The sequence below is a fragment of the Nerophis ophidion genome, linkage group LG20, assembly GCF_033978795.1.
Source record: "Nerophis ophidion isolate RoL-2023_Sa linkage group LG20, RoL_Noph_v1.0, whole genome shotgun sequence".
Taxonomy (NCBI): domain Eukaryota; kingdom Metazoa; phylum Chordata; class Actinopteri; order Syngnathiformes; family Syngnathidae; genus Nerophis; species Nerophis ophidion.
Window position 1 is genome coordinate 27,632,493 of NC_084630.1, and position 17,425 is coordinate 27,649,917.

The following is a 17,425-nucleotide window of genomic DNA, read 5'->3' on the forward strand; positions in this document are numbered from 1 at the left end:
CAAAGCGGGATGTTGCCAGGACCGGCCTCGAAATCAGCGACGGGTGCGTAGAAGGCCCACCTGGGCCTTTTTATCTAATCACCTGTCGCTCTGTTATAAGCAGCAGCCAGGAGGAGGGACAGGGTTGGGGCTGGAGCCAGAGCGCGAGTGAGGATGAAAGAGAAAAAGACAATTGCTGTAAAGCAACTGAGAGAAAAATAAAATAAAACAATATTGAAACCCTAAAACAGGCTCTTGGTGGTCTGAAGAACCCCTAGGAGGGCAAGCCCCGCACTAACCAATAATAAATAAATTACTTCTTACCATTAACGCAACTTCTTGAACATAAAAATGTATGAGAATGTTTTATATTTTGAACGTTGTTTTTAACACTGTGATTAGAAGTGGAATTATTCATTACTTATCCTGTTAAGCAATGTCGGCTCTGATTTATCCGAGAGCCAGATGCAGTCATCAAAAGAGCCACATCTGGCTCTAGAGCCATAGGTTCCCTACCCCTGGTTTAGGTATTAAAAAAAAAGATTTCCAAAGGTTGGGAGCAGAGTGACTGTCTGCTGAGGCGGGCAGAGGGCACAATGAGGTGGAGTGACGACCTGAGGGAGCGTGTTGGAGTAGCGATGTCGAGGATGTCTGACAAGAAAGGAGGGGTGAGGTTGTGAATTCCCTTGAAGATTTACTCAAGGACTTAGGGCAATTTTCTGCCTGAATGATATTAAGTTTGTAGGGTGGGGGTGGGTTTACCTCAATTTTTCTGAATATGGAGATTATTTTGAAGTCATTCTCATCATTTCTATCGTGCGAGATGGTGGCGGTCATTCATGGTGGTGTGTATAGCTGGGCGATATATCGATATACTCGATATAAGTGAAGTGAAGTGAATTATATGTTGCGATCCGCTACTTGGATCACCACATATGTTTTATACTTCCAGTTGTTGTATCACTGTTCTACACTCTTACTTCCTGTTTAGTCAGTCACCATGGTTCCTCATTGATCCCACCTGCTAATCACGGTTTCTGCACACCTGTCACTTTTTGATTACTCACCTATTTAAGCCCGTCCCTTTTCGTCATTCTTTCTGGGACTCTAATTTGCCTTCGAGCAACATTCACGACTGTCTACTACCCGTATGTATTTTCTCGCTAGCTCTTACGCTAAGCCACTCGATATTCCAGCTTTCATGCTGAATGTTTTTTTGTTTACTCTTTTGTGTGCTTCGTGCCAAGTATAGTTTTTGTATTTTCTATTCCTAGCTTTCATGCTAGCGCCCTTGGTTTATTTTTGTCTGTTAGCTCCAGTGTTTTTGTTCATAGTCTGTTTTTGGTAAGGTTAATAAATCATTTAAACTTACCGTTGCTGTGTTCATGCCGACGCATCCACGAAGGGACCAATTTGGCATCACTATGCCAACCAGTCGTAACATTATATTTATAAAGCGCTTTTCTCTAGTGACTCAAAGCGCTTAACATAGTGAAACCCAATATCTAAGTTACATTTAAACCAGTGTGGGTGGCACTGGGAGCAGGTGGGTAAAGTGTATTGCCCAAGGACACAACGGCATTGACTAGGATGGCGGAAGCGGGAATCGAACCTGCAACCCTCAAGTTGCTGGCACGGCCGCTCTACCAACCGAGCTAAACCGCCCCACAATATTGCGTTTTTGTCTCTATGCGATATAGAAAATTACTATATCGGGATATTCGAGTATAGATTCTCACACAGTTGCTTTTAGCTGCTGGCATTACACTACATGCTCTTCCCACTCCTTATTGTCACTCCTTCTCAAAGACAGCAAGCGCACCTTCTTACACACGTCACATACTTTCATGTCATACGCCCTCGCATGAGAGGTAGCAGCATGGGTAACATTAGCTGTGATGCTAGCAGAGTGGTGCAGGTGGTAATACGAGAGAAAGAAGGTGCGAATCTGGTAACAAATGAAGGAAGAATTAATTTCCAAGAAAAACAGCACGGGGTGCATCGTCTGCCGGTGGTTTGGCGTGAGCGTTGGACTCCGCCATGGCTGCCCTTTGTCACCCATTCTGTTCATAACTTTTATTGACAGAATTTCTAGGCGCAATTAGGGCATTAAGGGGATTCGATTTGGTGGCTGCAAGATTAGGTCTCTGCTTTTTGCAGATGATGTGGTCCTGATGGCTTCATCTGGCCAGGATCTTCAGCTCTCAATGGATCGATTCGCAGCCGAGTGTGAAACGACGAGGATAAGAATAAGCAACTCCAAGTCAGAGTCCATGGTTCTCGCCCGTAAAAGGGTGGAGTGCTATTTTCGGGTTGGGGAAGACATCTTGCCCCAAGTGGAGGAGTTCAAGTACCTAGGAGTCTTGTTCACGAGTGAGGGAAGAGTGGATTTTGAGATTGACAGGTGGATCGGTGCGGCGTCTTCAGTAATGCGGACGCATTACTTCATTGTGGTGAAGATGGAGCTGAGGCGGATGGCAAAGTTCTCAATTTACCGGTCAATCTATGTCCCCATCCTCACCTATGGTCATGAGATTTGAATTATGACCAAAAGGACAAGATCACGGTTACAAGCGGCCAAAATGAGTTTCCTCCGGGAGGAGCTCAAAATTAAGCCACTGCTCTTCCACATTGAGAGGATCCATATGAGGTGGTTTGGGAATCTGGTCAGTATGCCACAAGGACACATACTTTTGGAGGTTTTTATGGCATGTCCGACCGGAAGACCCAGGACTTGTTGGGAAGACTATGTCTCCCGGCTAGCCTGGGAATGCCTCGGGATCCCCCGGGAGAAGCTGGACGAAGTGGCTGGGGAGAGGGAAGTCTGGGCTTCCCTGCTTAGGCTGCTGCCCCCACGACCCGACCTCGGATAAGCGGAAGAAGATGGATTGTCCACAAAGTCTGTTTCAAATCAACAAAAACAAAAAAATAACAATCCGATTCCCGAGATATGTTTTTCAGATTTGTTCTTTAACGTGTTTTATCACATTGCATGAAATCAAACAGTTGATTGGAAGGACGGTTCAATTCCATCTCTTTCGCAGACTTCTTTCAATAAAGATGTATGGAACAAGGACCTGAATGAAAAGATCGGTAATATTATTGTTATTATTGACAAGGCTGTGTTACAGAGAACATGGCAAGAAACCCAGTATCATGGTCATGGTGCACACATAGACCAGTATTCAATGATTCAATGATTTTATACACACACATTTTTGCCTGCCATATTTTTGCTTTGGTAATAAATGGGTTTGATTGTGAAGACACTTTATGGACACTGATTTTGATCATTAATGAAGAGTTGAGAAATACTTCATTGCTGTTTGCTCTCTCCGCAGTATTGACATCCTGCAGTACATCATCTACGGCCTGGCAGCTGGATTCTTTGTCTTTGGAGTGCTCCTGCTGGTGGAAGCCTTTTTCACCACTGGAGCCATCAGGGATCTGTATGGAGAGTTCAAGATCACGGCCTGTGGACGCTGCCTGACTGCATTTGTAAGAAATCTTCCATTTCATCATTTTTTTCTGTGGTGTTTTTCCAATCAAGAACATTAATTTTGGCACCAGAGGGGAGAATGTTTATCATCAATTAAAAAGGCTGGATAAAAATGTTCTCTGGTAGTGGGGTTTTATTGAAATAGTAGTGAGATATTTTGTTCCAGACCTCCAGATATACGAACACAAATAATTATGGTTTTAAATGCAGGTAACAATTTGAAATACAGGAATGATGAATTAAATTGATACATTGACATTTAACATCACTTTTATCATTTATTGAAGACTTTTATAGGTGAAGAGTGGACTAGGAAGAGGGGATGGAAAAGCCACCTAAATACTTTGCAACAAATCTAATAGTGTTTCTCACCTTCTTTATGAAACTGACGCCACTTGCAACTTTCTATGGCACCACGGTGGATTATAGTGCGGTTGTACTTAATAAAAATAGATAAATAAATGGGTTGTACTTGTTTAGCACTTTTCTGCCTTTTTTTAAGGAACTCAAAGCGCTTTGACAGTTTTTCCACATTCACCCATTCACCTACACACTGATGGCGGGAGCTGCCATGCAAGGCGCTAACCAGGACCCATCAGGAGCAAGGGTGAAGTGTCTTGCTCAAGGACACAACGGACGTGACAGGGATGGTAGAAGGTGGGGATTGAACCAGGAACCCTCAGGTTGCTGGCACAGCGACTCTCTCAACCACGCCACGCCGTCCCCCAAAAGCACAGAGACTAAGTCACTAAAGCGTGGGATTTTTTGTTTGGACGATTAATTGCAAAGAAATATACGGAACAAACAGACTAGTACAGGGGTGCCAAACGTACGGCCCGTGGGCCGGATCTGGCCCACGAACAGGTTTTATCTGGCCCCCGGGATGAGATTGCTAAATATAAAAATGAGCCAATTTTTGAATGAAAGAAACAGCTGTTCTAAATATGTCCACTAGATGTCACAATAGCAATTATTTTTATCTTTGTAGATGATGCAACATATGTACAAAATAAACCACATGATGTTAGTGCACCAGTCGAGCAAAATGAGAAAAATACATAAATAGCATTCTGTAATTTTATTTTGATATCATTTTTTTATCTCGATAAGTTGAAAATTAACACTAATGAGAATAACATTATCACAAAATGTATTTAAAAAGTATACATTACGACAGATGAAGATAGAATACTATTAAACGCAACATGCAAGTGTAAAAAAAACAAAACAACAACAATATGATTTGTACATTTTCAGAATGTGCCTGTTCTATTTTTAAACGAAGAAAACAATTTGAAGTTTTCTTTGTTTTTAAGTTATCGTGCCGTGATTTTACCAGTCCGGCCCGCTTGGGAGTAGATTTTTCTCCATGTGGCCCCCAATCTAAAATGAGTTTGATACCCCTGGACTAGTTGGTTACGCACAATTCTGGTACAAACTATAACACAGTATAACAAAACTTTTTGCAAAAATGTTTACTTTCATCAAATCAAGCATTGATTCTACCAAAGTACCACTGACTGTACAATATAATGTTTACTGTTATTTGATCCGACAATAGCATGAAATAGTAACAGACACGTCAGGACAAGCCAACAAGATAATTAAATTGAAAATGATCATTTTGGTGGATATGCGGTGACATTTTTCAAATCCTGCGATGAGGTAGCGACTTGTCCAGGGTGTACTCCGCCTTCCGCCCGTTTGTAGCTGAGATAGGCACCAGTGCCCCCCGCGACCCCAAAAGGGAATAAGCGGTAGGAAATGGATGGATGCGTTGGAAAAATAACTAAAGCGAAGCCGGCGGCATTTCTGGGTGTTGTTGATAAATGGCTTTCGCTTTGCATAATACAGTTTTAACTTGCAAATATAAATGTAACGACCAGCGTAGTTACTGACAGAGATTTTCTGAAGTGTTCCTAAACATGTGACTAGAAAAGGGTGTCAAACTTATTTTAGCTCGGCGGCAAAATGGAGGAAAATCTGTGCACACGCGGGCCAGACTATTAAAATCATGGCATTAAAACAAAAAAAATAAAGACAACTTCGGATTGTTTTCTTTGTCTTACTTTGGCCAAAAATAGAACACACACATTCTGAAAATAAAAATGTCGAAAAAAATTCCGGCACCAGTAAAGTTTCGATCCATGAAGGAAATAAGTTTACAACTGAATACATTTACATATTCATAAAAAGTTGTTTTCTTTTATATTCTTTATTTTAATGAATTAAGTAACATTTATGACAACCTTTTTCCAAAACACAACATAGAATGTGAGATACAAACGTATAACAGAATAATGCATACATTTATCATTTGTTTTCAAAACGCTTACAAAAAAGTGGGACCCCAAACATTTATTGTGGGTTCCCGTTTTTATGACTCGGTGGGGTGCCGGGAACCCCATTTTGAAAATGCCTAGCGCCAACACTGATGGAGTATTGGAGCTTGCAAAACAGCAGCAGGCGGCTGTAGCCTGTGGGCCGGTTCTAATACTAATCAAATATCATCCCGGGGGGCGTAGATCATTCATTCGCGGGCCAGATCTGGCCTGCGGGCCTGGGCTTTGACACTCCTGGACTAGAAGGATTAGAAGCAAACTAGTCAAGTGTGGTAATGTGGACTAGGACATCAGTAGCCATCAGTGGCCTTGTGGTTAGAGTGTCCGCCCTGAGATAGTTAGGTCGTGAGTTCAATTCCCGGATGAGTCATACCAATGACTATAAAAATGAGACCTATTACCTCAGCATCAAGGGTTGGAATTGGGGGTTAAATCACCAAAATGATTCCCGAGCGCGGCCACCGCTGCTGCTCACTGCTCCCCTCACCTCCCAGGCGTTGGAACAAGGGAATGGGTCAAATGCAGAGAGCAATTTCACCACACCTAGTGTGTGTGTGTGTGACTATTAGTGGTACTTTAACTTTAACTTAAGTAAAGCAAAATGTCAAAGTACACAAAATCAAAGGTCTTGATCGCAGAGTCCAGTCAGGAGGGTTAGTTTTTCTCACAATATCCAATTTGATAGCTTTTTTGTTGGTGTTTATGTCCATATTTTTTTCTGCTAAAACTAAATGTGCCATTACTTGCAACAATGTGAGATGCAAATTTAATTGGTTTTTAATCCATCAAAATCAAGCGAATCAATGGGGTTCTTGTTCTCGTTCAGATGTCTGGGAATAGAATTTAAAATCAAAACAATCTCATGAAAGTAATTTCAAAATATGAAAGAGAAAGAGATTCAAACAAGAAAATGTGAATTATTATTTCAATATAAAACTGTTAGCAGATGTTGACAATAGAGAGCAGTAAATACTACATAAATAGCGCATGTAATGTTAGTTAATTAATGTTATGTGTGTGTGCAGCTGATGTTCCTGGCCTACGTCTTCTTCCTGGTCTGGCTTGGTGTGACGGCCTTCACCAGCCTGCCGGTCTTCATGTACTTCAACGTTTGGTCCATGTGCAAGAACACCAGCTTGCTTGAGGGTCCTAAATTCTGTGTGGACCTACGCCAGTTTGGTACGTACTAAAACAGAGTTTTTGTCATGTCTTGTGATCATGTTCTATTTAGTTATGTTCTGTTTGTTTTTGACTCCATTAATTCCTATTTTTGCGCACCCTGGTTTGTTTTAGTTTCCATGACAACTCATTAGTTTCACCTGCCTCATTTGTTTGAAGTCACGCACCCGTTGTTAATCATGTCACTATTTAAGCCTGTCATTTTCTGTTGGTCGTTGTGGTGTCATCACTCCTGTTTTTGCTCTGTCCATGCCATAGTTCGTACTGATGTTCATTGTTCATGCTGCTCTGCTCATGTCACAGTAAGTGTTGTTTGTTTTATGTTCATAGTTTATGTTTAAGTATTAGTTTTGTTCCCTGCCTTAAGTTTTGTGCCTCCACTGTGAGTGCCTTTTGTTTGTAGCTTTTGAGTTAAGATTAAAATCATTTATTTACCAGGGGTGTAACGGTACACAAAAATTTCGGTTCAGTACGTACCTCGTTTAGAGGTCATGGTTCGGTTAATTTTCAGTACAGTAAGAAAACAACAAAATATACATTTTTGGGTTATTTATTTACCAAATTTGTAAACAATGGCATAACATAAATATACACACAGGGTCCATTGCCAGGGTGAATGTGGTCAACATATGTAAAATAAAAACTAAATAAGATAAGGCTCAGAATGGTTTCTTAACAAAACCTTTCTACATATAAAGTGCTGTTTTTGATTGATTGATTGAGACTTTTATTAGTAGATTGCACAGTACAGTACATATTCCGTACAATTGACCACTGAATGCAAACACCCCAATGAGTTTTTCAACTTGTTTAAGTCGGGGTCCACGTTCATCAGCCCCCCACCCACCCTCCAGATTGGCTAACTTGTCAGTAAGAGGATATATGGACTTATTGTGCTTCCACCATCGAAGTGGGTCAAAATCTAGTTTTTAATGCAATACAGCAACCCCCCGCGACCCCGAACAGGACAAGCGATAGAAAATGGATGGATGGAGGGTCTTAAATCTGCAGCAACAAAAACATTTGTTATTGCCTTAGCCCTACCTGACTCGCCAAGGAGAGGCTGCTTGAATGCGGTGGTGACGCTTCAAAGGAGTTAGCATGTTTGACGTGTTGTCAGAAGCCTACCCTACTGCTGCTGAACAATGTCGGCCAAACCCGTTCTCCATTGAACGGGTGATCTTAACGATGCAGGAGGGTCTTCCAGGTCTGGCTTTTGCATGTTGTCCTAGCCCGGTCGCTGCTAGCCTGCCGTGTGTTGTGCCTCGCTCTGCATTGTTTACACAACCTGCGGTGCGCTACTTAATATGTCCGTGTGGAAACTCGTTCGGTACACCTACGAACCGACCTGAAACCCCCGTACCGAAACGGTTCAATACAAATACACATACCGTTACACCCCTAGTATTTACCTTCCCGCCATGTCCTGTCACCTTCCTTTGAATTCCGGGAAAACAAACCCCACCACAGTCCACGTTTTGTCATTTTTAGATGAACTTGGGTCATGTCCATCCATCTAAACAACTTACTCCAGGTCCACAAATACCACTTTTTATGATTACAATCTTCTATTTCACCACAGTGAAAACAATGAGGTACAACTTAAATGTATCTTTGACAATCACTACCTCCAAATATTTGCGAAGTCCCGATTGCGCCAATTCACACAAATTTGACCAAACCCTGCAAATTATGTGCAGCCTTGCAGCTTTGTTAATTGCTTGCAACTTCCATGCACATTTTGCCTAATCATTGTCAGTTTTGTGAATTCAATGGGTCAATTAAATCAGAATCAGAAATTCTTTATTAATCCCTGAGGGGAAATGAAGATTCTTAGCACAATCCCATTCAAGAGCAGACACACATCACAGGGAGACAGAACAGGATCACTGACAGGTCTGCCAACTTCCGGCGCCCCTTTCAAAAAAAGGTGACTGAGGCCAAGAAAAAGAAACCTCATAGCCATAGCACATATGAACATGTGTTTAAGAGGGAAACATCAGAGAACATAAAGGACATTTATGTCTCACAACCACAAAAGTAAAACAACAACAACAACAACAAAACAAATACACTGTAGGGGGAGCATGGCCAGAGACAGGAGCAGACCCAACAAAGCAACCAAGAGAGGTGACACCACAGGGTCCCCCACCAACTCTCGGCCAGTGTCCAGTCAGCATTCAATGTCCGCATTGAATTAAATCTTGCCAAACTTAGGTTTGTTTCTTGTTTAGACAATGCAGGAACAAATACGTTTAACAAGATATATAAACTCCCACGTATCTCAGACCAGGCCTGGGCAGTTATTTTGACTTGCGGGGCCAAATTTAGCGGAAAAAAATATCTTTATTTAGGAAACACTAATTTCAAAACCTCACAATATTGTCTGATTGAATGCTAAAAACGTTCTGACAGACCTCCTTAAAAATGGAATGTAATTTTACTGAATGAGACACCCAGAATGTACATGAAAATAAAGAATATGGGATATACAATATTACTTATAAACAATAAAGCACTGAATATTGACAACAAATCGATCGATATATTTTACAATCAAGCGAAATGTAACAAAAATGCAACAAACAGCGAAATATGAACGCGAAGGGGGAAAAAAACACCTACGATCTGATATATCTACCATATCACTAAGGTTTAGAAGTTTGTTGTAAAAATCTCCTTCCGCGTCTGTCCCTGACACCAACATTTCAGACTGGCCGCTCTGGAATCACTCCGTGGAAGCGCTACCCACCCACACTGCTTGGTGCCTGGTCTGAGCTGCTGTGACTTAGATTACCATAGTAACTAATTAGATTACCATAGTAACTGGTACATCATGCAAAAGCGCAGATTCCTACCACTGAAAATACTTTGTATAGTTCAAGACTGAAATATCCCTGCACATCATAATGGCAGATACAGTTTCCATCTTAAAGATCCAAAACAATTATTTGGGAATGTCCGGCGATTTAGATTGAAAACCAAACGGGCTGCATGCTGCCTTAATTTGCCCAGGTCAAATTTAGACCTACTTCTGGTTCTTGTTGACGTCCCTAACCCTTCTGGGGTTTTTTTTACAATTGTTTTTAACATGGCTGTGCTGCACTTTGGAAACGTTATTGTTGTTTAAATGTGCTATATAAATAAAGTGGATTGGATTGGATTGGGTAATAAATACTGGTGTCCTGACTTCCTAATTTACATGTTTCTGTATATTTATTTAACATTTTTTGTCCAGGTTAGGTACTTAAAGATGAATTAGCTAATAGCATGCCTGCACTAGGCTTGTTCTCATTGTGTTATGTGTTCAACCTCGTCCTCCAGTGATAATGGTTCATGCTTACGATACTGAAGATATTAATAAATGCAGTTTATTTGCTGTAATGGAGGTGATTATTACCATAGGGCGGGGGTCGGCAACCCACGGCTCTAGAGCCGCATGCGGCTCTTTATCGCCGCCCTAGTGGCTCTCTGGAGCTTTTTCAAAGATGTATGAAAAATGGAAAATAAATGAGGGGGAAAAATATTTTTTTTATTTAATATGGTTTTCTGTAGGAGGACAAACATGACACAAACATCCCTAATTGTTATAAAGCAAACTGTTTTGTATTAAACATGCGTCACTGATTGAAGTATTTGGCAAGCGCCGTTTTGTCCTACTAATTTTGGCGGTCCTTGAACTCACCGTAGTTTGTTTACATCTAGAACTTTCTACGACTTTCTAGGACGTGTTTAAAGCCACTTCTTTTTCCGTCTCATTTTGTCCACCAAACTTTTAATGTTGTGCGTGAATGCACAAGGGTGAGTTTTGTTGATGTTATTGACTTGTGTGGAGTACCTAATAAGACATATTTGGTCACTGCATGACTGCAAGCTAATCGATGCTAACATGCTATTTAGGCTAGCTGTATGTACATATTGCATCATTATGCCTCATTTGTAGCTATATTTGAGAGCATTTAGTTTCCTATAAGTCCTCTTAATTCAATGTATATCTCATGACACACTATCTGTATGTAATATGGCTTTTAATATTTTGTTTTTGTATTTTTGGTCCTATATGGGTCTTTCAACATTTTGGGTTGCCGACCCCTGCCCTATGGGAGCGTCTCCATACTGAGTATGGTGACACACCTTAAGGTTTTCAGCTGGGGAACTGAAAATAAATACAGTGTTAGCCAGAGGGGTGTGTGATTGGCATTAAAAGGCATCAATAAAAAATGACGATTATGTGCTTATAACGTATTATCATACTTTCCAAACATATTTTTGTCTAAATAAAAATACTTAACTTTACAGCAAACTACTCATCAAATTGATAAAAATCACAATACATATTACTGTAAATTGAAAAAACTATTACTGTTTTTTGCGTTGAAATTCTGTTGACTGAGCTGCCAGTTTTTGACTGGAAAATCCACGGTTGTGGTTTATAACGGTGTATTACTGGTTGTCAGAATTAAAAAAAAAAAACTTGTACAGTTTTGCCATTAACAATATAATGTTGTAAAAACCCATGTAAATTTAATAGTAAAATTCTGGCAACAGAGCTGCCAGCTTTTTACGTTAAAAAAACAAAACAAAAAAACAAAACACAGTTGTACTGTTTTTCTATTTATTGTAAAATGTTGCAAAAAATAAAATTTTTGTAAATGTAAAGTTTTTACTGTAAAATCAACAGTTTGATTAAAATAATTTATATAATTGATAATGAAATCCAGAGGCAAATTCATACATCATTCCATGTAGCCCTCTATGAAAGCCAGTTTGACATCCCTGAATTAGCAGTACCCTAATACAAAGTATCATTTAGTTTAAGTCTGTTGGCCCTCCACAAATGATACAATATTGTACATTTAATTATTACACAATATTGAATACCCATTGTGGAGGGAGAGTGTGATCAGCGTACTCGCAGGAGCAAAGGTCACTGCCTCTGTCGATGGTGTTGAGGAGTGTCGAGCACCATCGGATAAGAGTTGGGCGCCAGATGTGGAAGTCGCTTCCTAGCAGCTCCACTGTAGACACGGCACAAGAGGCAAGCATGCAGGTTTTAACAAGGTTTTAATGAACATAGGTTTTTAACAAAAGTTTTCTCCAGCAGAACCTACCTTTCAGTCACATCCGTATCCTCTCTCCCTCTCTCTTCCCGGCTACTCACTGTTAAAGACAACAGATGATTATATTACCACGCACCACATGTGAAATATAATCACCTGCAAGCTGTGTCTCGCCATCCGCACATGCACCGCCCCTATCCGATGGTGCTCCGCCCTCAACACCATCGACAGAGGTGACCTTTACTCCTTCAGACGCGCTGATCACACTCTCCCTCCACAAACATCCATCCATTTCCTACCGCTTTTCCCTTTAGGGGGCCCAGGCGGTGCTGGAGCCTATCTCAGAACAATTTAAAAATATATAATAATTACCAATATGGCTTCAGTCAGTCTCAAACATGTTTGCTCAGCAGGAGCTGTGACCATATCTGAGGAGAAGAAGCTTTGCACTGGATCTGGGAAGTTCTTGCAGATGTGCGAATCCAACGAGGTAAGAACCACCGTGTTTGAACCGCCACGATTGAATAAAACGAGTAAGACATAAATAAGTCGACTATGCGATGGTGATCCGAGTATTATCTTTGAATCTTACAGCTGGACTTGACCTTTCACCTGTTTGTGTGCGCGCTGGCGGGAGCAGGGGCGGCTGTGATTGCCATGGTGAGGAACACACACACTATTTTACAATTCTATGGAAACACTTTTGTTCACATGACCACACTAGGTAGACACGTAGATGTTGTCAGTTTAAGCCTCATGTGGCTCTAGAGGGGCTCGAGGCTCTTTAGCTCCGCCCTAGAGGCTCCTTGGATCTCTTTCTTAGCTGTGTGAAAATGGAAGTTATTTTAATATGGTTTCTGCAGGAGGACAAACATGACACAAATGTTCCTAATTGTTAAAAATCCCACTGTTTATATTTAACATGCTTCACTGATGAGAGTATTTGGCAAGCACCGTTTTGTCCTAGTAATTACAGCGATCCTTGAACTCATCGTAGTTTGTTTACATGTACAACTTTCTCCAATGCTGCCACAGAAAGACATGTTTTATGCCACTCCTTCCTTGTCTCATTTTGTCCACCAAACATTTTATGCAGTGTGTGAATGCACAAAGGTGAGCTTTGGTGATTTTATTGATTTGCTGGAGTGCTTATCAGGCATATTCGATCAATTCATGACTGCAAGCTAGTCGATGCTAACATGCTATTTAGGCTAGCTGTATGTACATATTGCATCATTATGCCTCAATTGTAGATATATTTGAGCTCATTTAATTTCCTTTACTTATGTCCTCTATGTATTTAATTTATATTTGCATGTCCAAGTTTCCTTAAACTTGGACACACACATCTATATCTTTGGCCATTCTCAGACAGTAATTTCCAGAAGTTATCTCATCCTGTGAGAAGCCTCCATTTTACTAATGGTTTCCATTGTTGCAAAAATGTGTAGAATAAAAATTTAAAATACAACATTTCTGTCAACGAAGATTTGCGTTAGCATTTGATAGTAGGCTAATATAGACACTTAAATGTGTTGCCTTCATTATAACACTTATATAAGGCTTTTATTTTTTTGCGGCTCTCTGCAGCCTTTTTTTTTTGTATTTTTGGTTCAATATGGATCTTTCAACATTTGAGGTTGTCGACCCCTGCTTTAAGATTAGGTCAGTTTAAACTCTAAATTAGTATTTCAATGGTGAAAACCGGTCAAGTAAAAATAAACTTATGATCAATAATATTCACTTTTATGTGGTCATGTTTGTTGCGCATTTGAATGTGCTTATATACAGAAATATCAGCAAGAAATAAAACAAGATCTCTGCTTACATTAGTGGAAAAGCTCCACATTAACTATTTGAAGCATTGCAGCCCATTTGGTTGCTGGGGGACAGTGGCGGGCCGTGCGTTTCCACCTAGGCCTTTAGCGAGGTCCGACTTCAATAATTACCCCTCAAAATACCAACATTTATGTCGCCACATGACCATTGCTGGAGAAATTCTATAAAGTAACATATTTACGCACTACCTGTATTGAAACACATCAACAGTATACATAACGGGTTATTTTCTGGCGCATTTAAAAATCAATAAACCCGCATCAGCAATTAAAACATATCTTATGTGGTACTGTCAAAATTAAAATTGCAATGAACATTAAACGTGAAAAAATTAAGAAATAAAATATTTGAACTCAGTTCGATCCCGTATAACCCCTCGTAGTCGGTTTATTCGAGTGGAAATGGCGGGCATTTCCCCCTTTCATCGCGGACATCGTATCACAAGATGTAGTTTCTCTTTAAATATCCTTCTTGAAAATGGCCTTTCAAATATATATCTGCCACCTTATCAATGTTTTGTTTTCCTTCTTTGTGGGTTAACACTTCCTGCTTCCTGCTAAAATGCAACTTGTGATTGGATACTCACTTTGGAATGACAAGTGAGTATCCAATCACAGGCTACCTAGTTATTCTACCTTCAACAACTTGTGATCTGATTGGCTATCGCAACTGTCTATCAACTGTATGTGTTCTCAAATTGATCCGCTATCGGTCCCGGTGAGTATCCAATCACAGGACGCCTAAATGTGACATTCAACCTTAGGCCAGCTAGAAGGTCTTATTGACAACTCGTGATATGTTTGGCTATCGCAATTGTCTATCAACTGTATGTGTCCGTTCACTTACAGTGCACAGACGCCCATATTGTTGATTCTGGAGGCCTCGGGCAGATTTGGTACAACATGGCAACATAAGCTAGCTGGATTCTGATTGGTTACAAACTAAAACTAAAAACAACAGCACTGGAAAGAACATAATATGACATGAAGACAATATGAATACTTTTATATTGATTGATTGATTGATTGATACTTTTATTAGTAGATTGCACAGTACAGTACATATTCCGTACAATTGACCACTAAATGGTAACACCCAAATAAGTTTTTCAACTTGTTTAAGTCGGGGTCCACGTTAATCAATTCATGGTAAAATATATTTAGGGAAAGTAAATAAAAAATCAATTGGATCTTTAATTATGATCATGATTTCTGGTTATGTTAGGCCAGCAGAGAAGGCCTTGCTGGCCCTGACGGCACACCACTGCTGGGGGACAGAACTTAAAAGGGAAGCCCCCAGGCCTGATTCATCCTTTTGCTTACCCTTTATATCACTTGATGTTATATCCATCTACAGTGCATGGCCATTTTAAATGGGGCAGTTGGGGCCTGATTTACAAGATGTTTGCGTGTAGTAAGCACGCACAAACTTTGATAGCGCATGCAAAGCTGATCTTCTAAACGTGTGCAAAGCATACTTACCAACATTGAGACCTCCGTTATTCAGGAGATGGGGGGGGGGGGGGGGGGGTTGGTTAGCGGGGGGTGTATATATATATATATATATATATATATGTGTGTGTACTTACCAGTGTTGTACCATTCAGCCAATCCAATGTAACCTGCCATGCCTGTCAACCTGCCTACTAAACAAGTAAACTGCCATATGCCAAACGAACTGTCCTTTCCATTGTGTCCTGACCGACGCCCCGGGGGCGAATGAGACTACCTTTATAGAACCATACAGTCCTTTATAACTCTCCACAACATTTTAATTTTCCTGAAGGAACTCTTCTGAAGGAATCAATAAAGTACTATCTATCTATCCATATATATATATATATATATATATATATATATATATATATATAAAATCTCCTGATGATTGAGGGAACCCCTCATGAAACAGATCTGTAGAGATGAAGTAGTCTTGTGATTTTTTTTCCCACACCTACATATTGCGATCTACCACGGTATCGAGCACTATTCTCCGGATAATCCAATCAAGACATATATATATATATATATATATATATATATATATATATATATATATATATATATATATATATATATATATATATATATATATAATCATGTATGAGTATATCCGTTTGGCCACCGTGTTCAATGGAGAAGTCTGATCTACAAAATTTGCAGCAAGCATACCCCTTCCCCTTCGAGCTGTCCTGGATGAACTGAAAATTTTTTTTCCAATCAGTTTGGAACTTGCAAGCATACTTCTTCTTCTTACTTGTTGTCCCCATGTCTCTTCTTCGTTCTTCTGCATCGTCTCTGTTATGTTTTTGGACATTAGTACTTGCCTTAGTTTTGAAGCAATGCATGATGGGAATCCGGATGATGTGTGTCAGTGTATTAACGTGCCGGCTGGAATAAACACACGCTGAGAAATAGCTCCATGCCTGCCTACTTTATGGCTTATAGATAAACCTATGGATAAGGGAGACATATATAATAGTCTCCTTTTCACGTGAGACAGGACGCTAAAGACAGTGCCTTTAAGGCACGCCCCAAATATTGTTGTCCGGGCGGAAATCGGGAGAAATTCGGCAGAATGGTTGCCTCGGGAGATTTTCGTGAGGGGCACTGAAATTCTGGAGGGTTGGCAAGTATGGTGCAAAGTGGATTGCCGTCTATTAAGGCGTGTGAACCATTTGGCGTCTCTGTCTTCATTCCAAGATCAGCCTGTAGACTGTGTGGACAGGTACAAGTACCTCGGCACGGTCATAGACTCTAAGCTGATCTTCGAGGTGAACTGCGAAGCGGTGTGTAAAAAAACGGGACACCAACGTCTTCATTGCCCGAGGAAACTGTCACGTCTCCACATAGATAGAACCATGTTGTCGCTCTTTTATCAGGCATGTATTGAATCAATCTTGGTGTCATGGTTTGGTAGTTTGTCCTTGAGAAACAAGCACTAAATCAAAAAGTGGGCTAGTAAATCCCACCTAGAACCAACCTCGTCACGTCCGTTGTGTCCTGAGCAAGACACTTCACCCTTGCTCCTGATGGGTGCTGGTTGGCGCCTTGCATGGCAGCTCCCTCCATCAGTGTGGTGAATGTGTGTGTGAATGGGTAAATGTGGAAGTAGTGTCAAAGCGCTTTGAGTACCTTGAAGGTAGAAAAGCGCTATACAAGTACAACCCATTTATCATTTATTTATTTAGTAAGTTTTTAGCAGGGGTCACCGACGCGGTGCCCGCGAGCACCAGGTGGCCCGCCGGCCTATTCTAAAAATAGCTCAAATAGCACACCTTACCAGTGTGCTTCCTCTATTTTTTAAATGTTATTTATTTACTAGCAAGCTGGTCTCGCTTTGCTCAACATTTTTAATTCTAAGAGAGACAAAACTCAAATAGAATTTTAAAATCCAAGAAAATATTTTAAAGACTTGGTGTTCACTTGTTTAAATAAATTAATGTATTTTTTTACTTTGCTTCTTAGATAAATTTTTTGATACATGTTGCAGGCATCAAATTCAGAATGAGCCTATAATTTAAAAAAATA

General features: G+C 40.4%; 1 protein-coding gene across 1 annotated transcript in view; it reads left to right on the top strand.

The window, feature by feature from the left end:
• Nucleotides 1–17,425, top strand: part of gpm6ab (glycoprotein M6Ab) — a 72,274-nt gene that overhangs the window by 39,095 nt on the left and 15,754 nt on the right. The window contains exons 3-6 of the mRNA XM_061880882.1: nucleotides 3,321–3,477; nucleotides 6,846–6,999; nucleotides 12,473–12,549; nucleotides 12,654–12,719. Coding sequence (XP_061736866.1) covers nucleotides 3,321–3,477; nucleotides 6,846–6,999; nucleotides 12,473–12,549; nucleotides 12,654–12,719 — 454 coding nt within the window. The remainder of the gene's footprint in view (nucleotides 1–3,320; nucleotides 3,478–6,845; nucleotides 7,000–12,472; nucleotides 12,550–12,653; nucleotides 12,720–17,425) is intronic.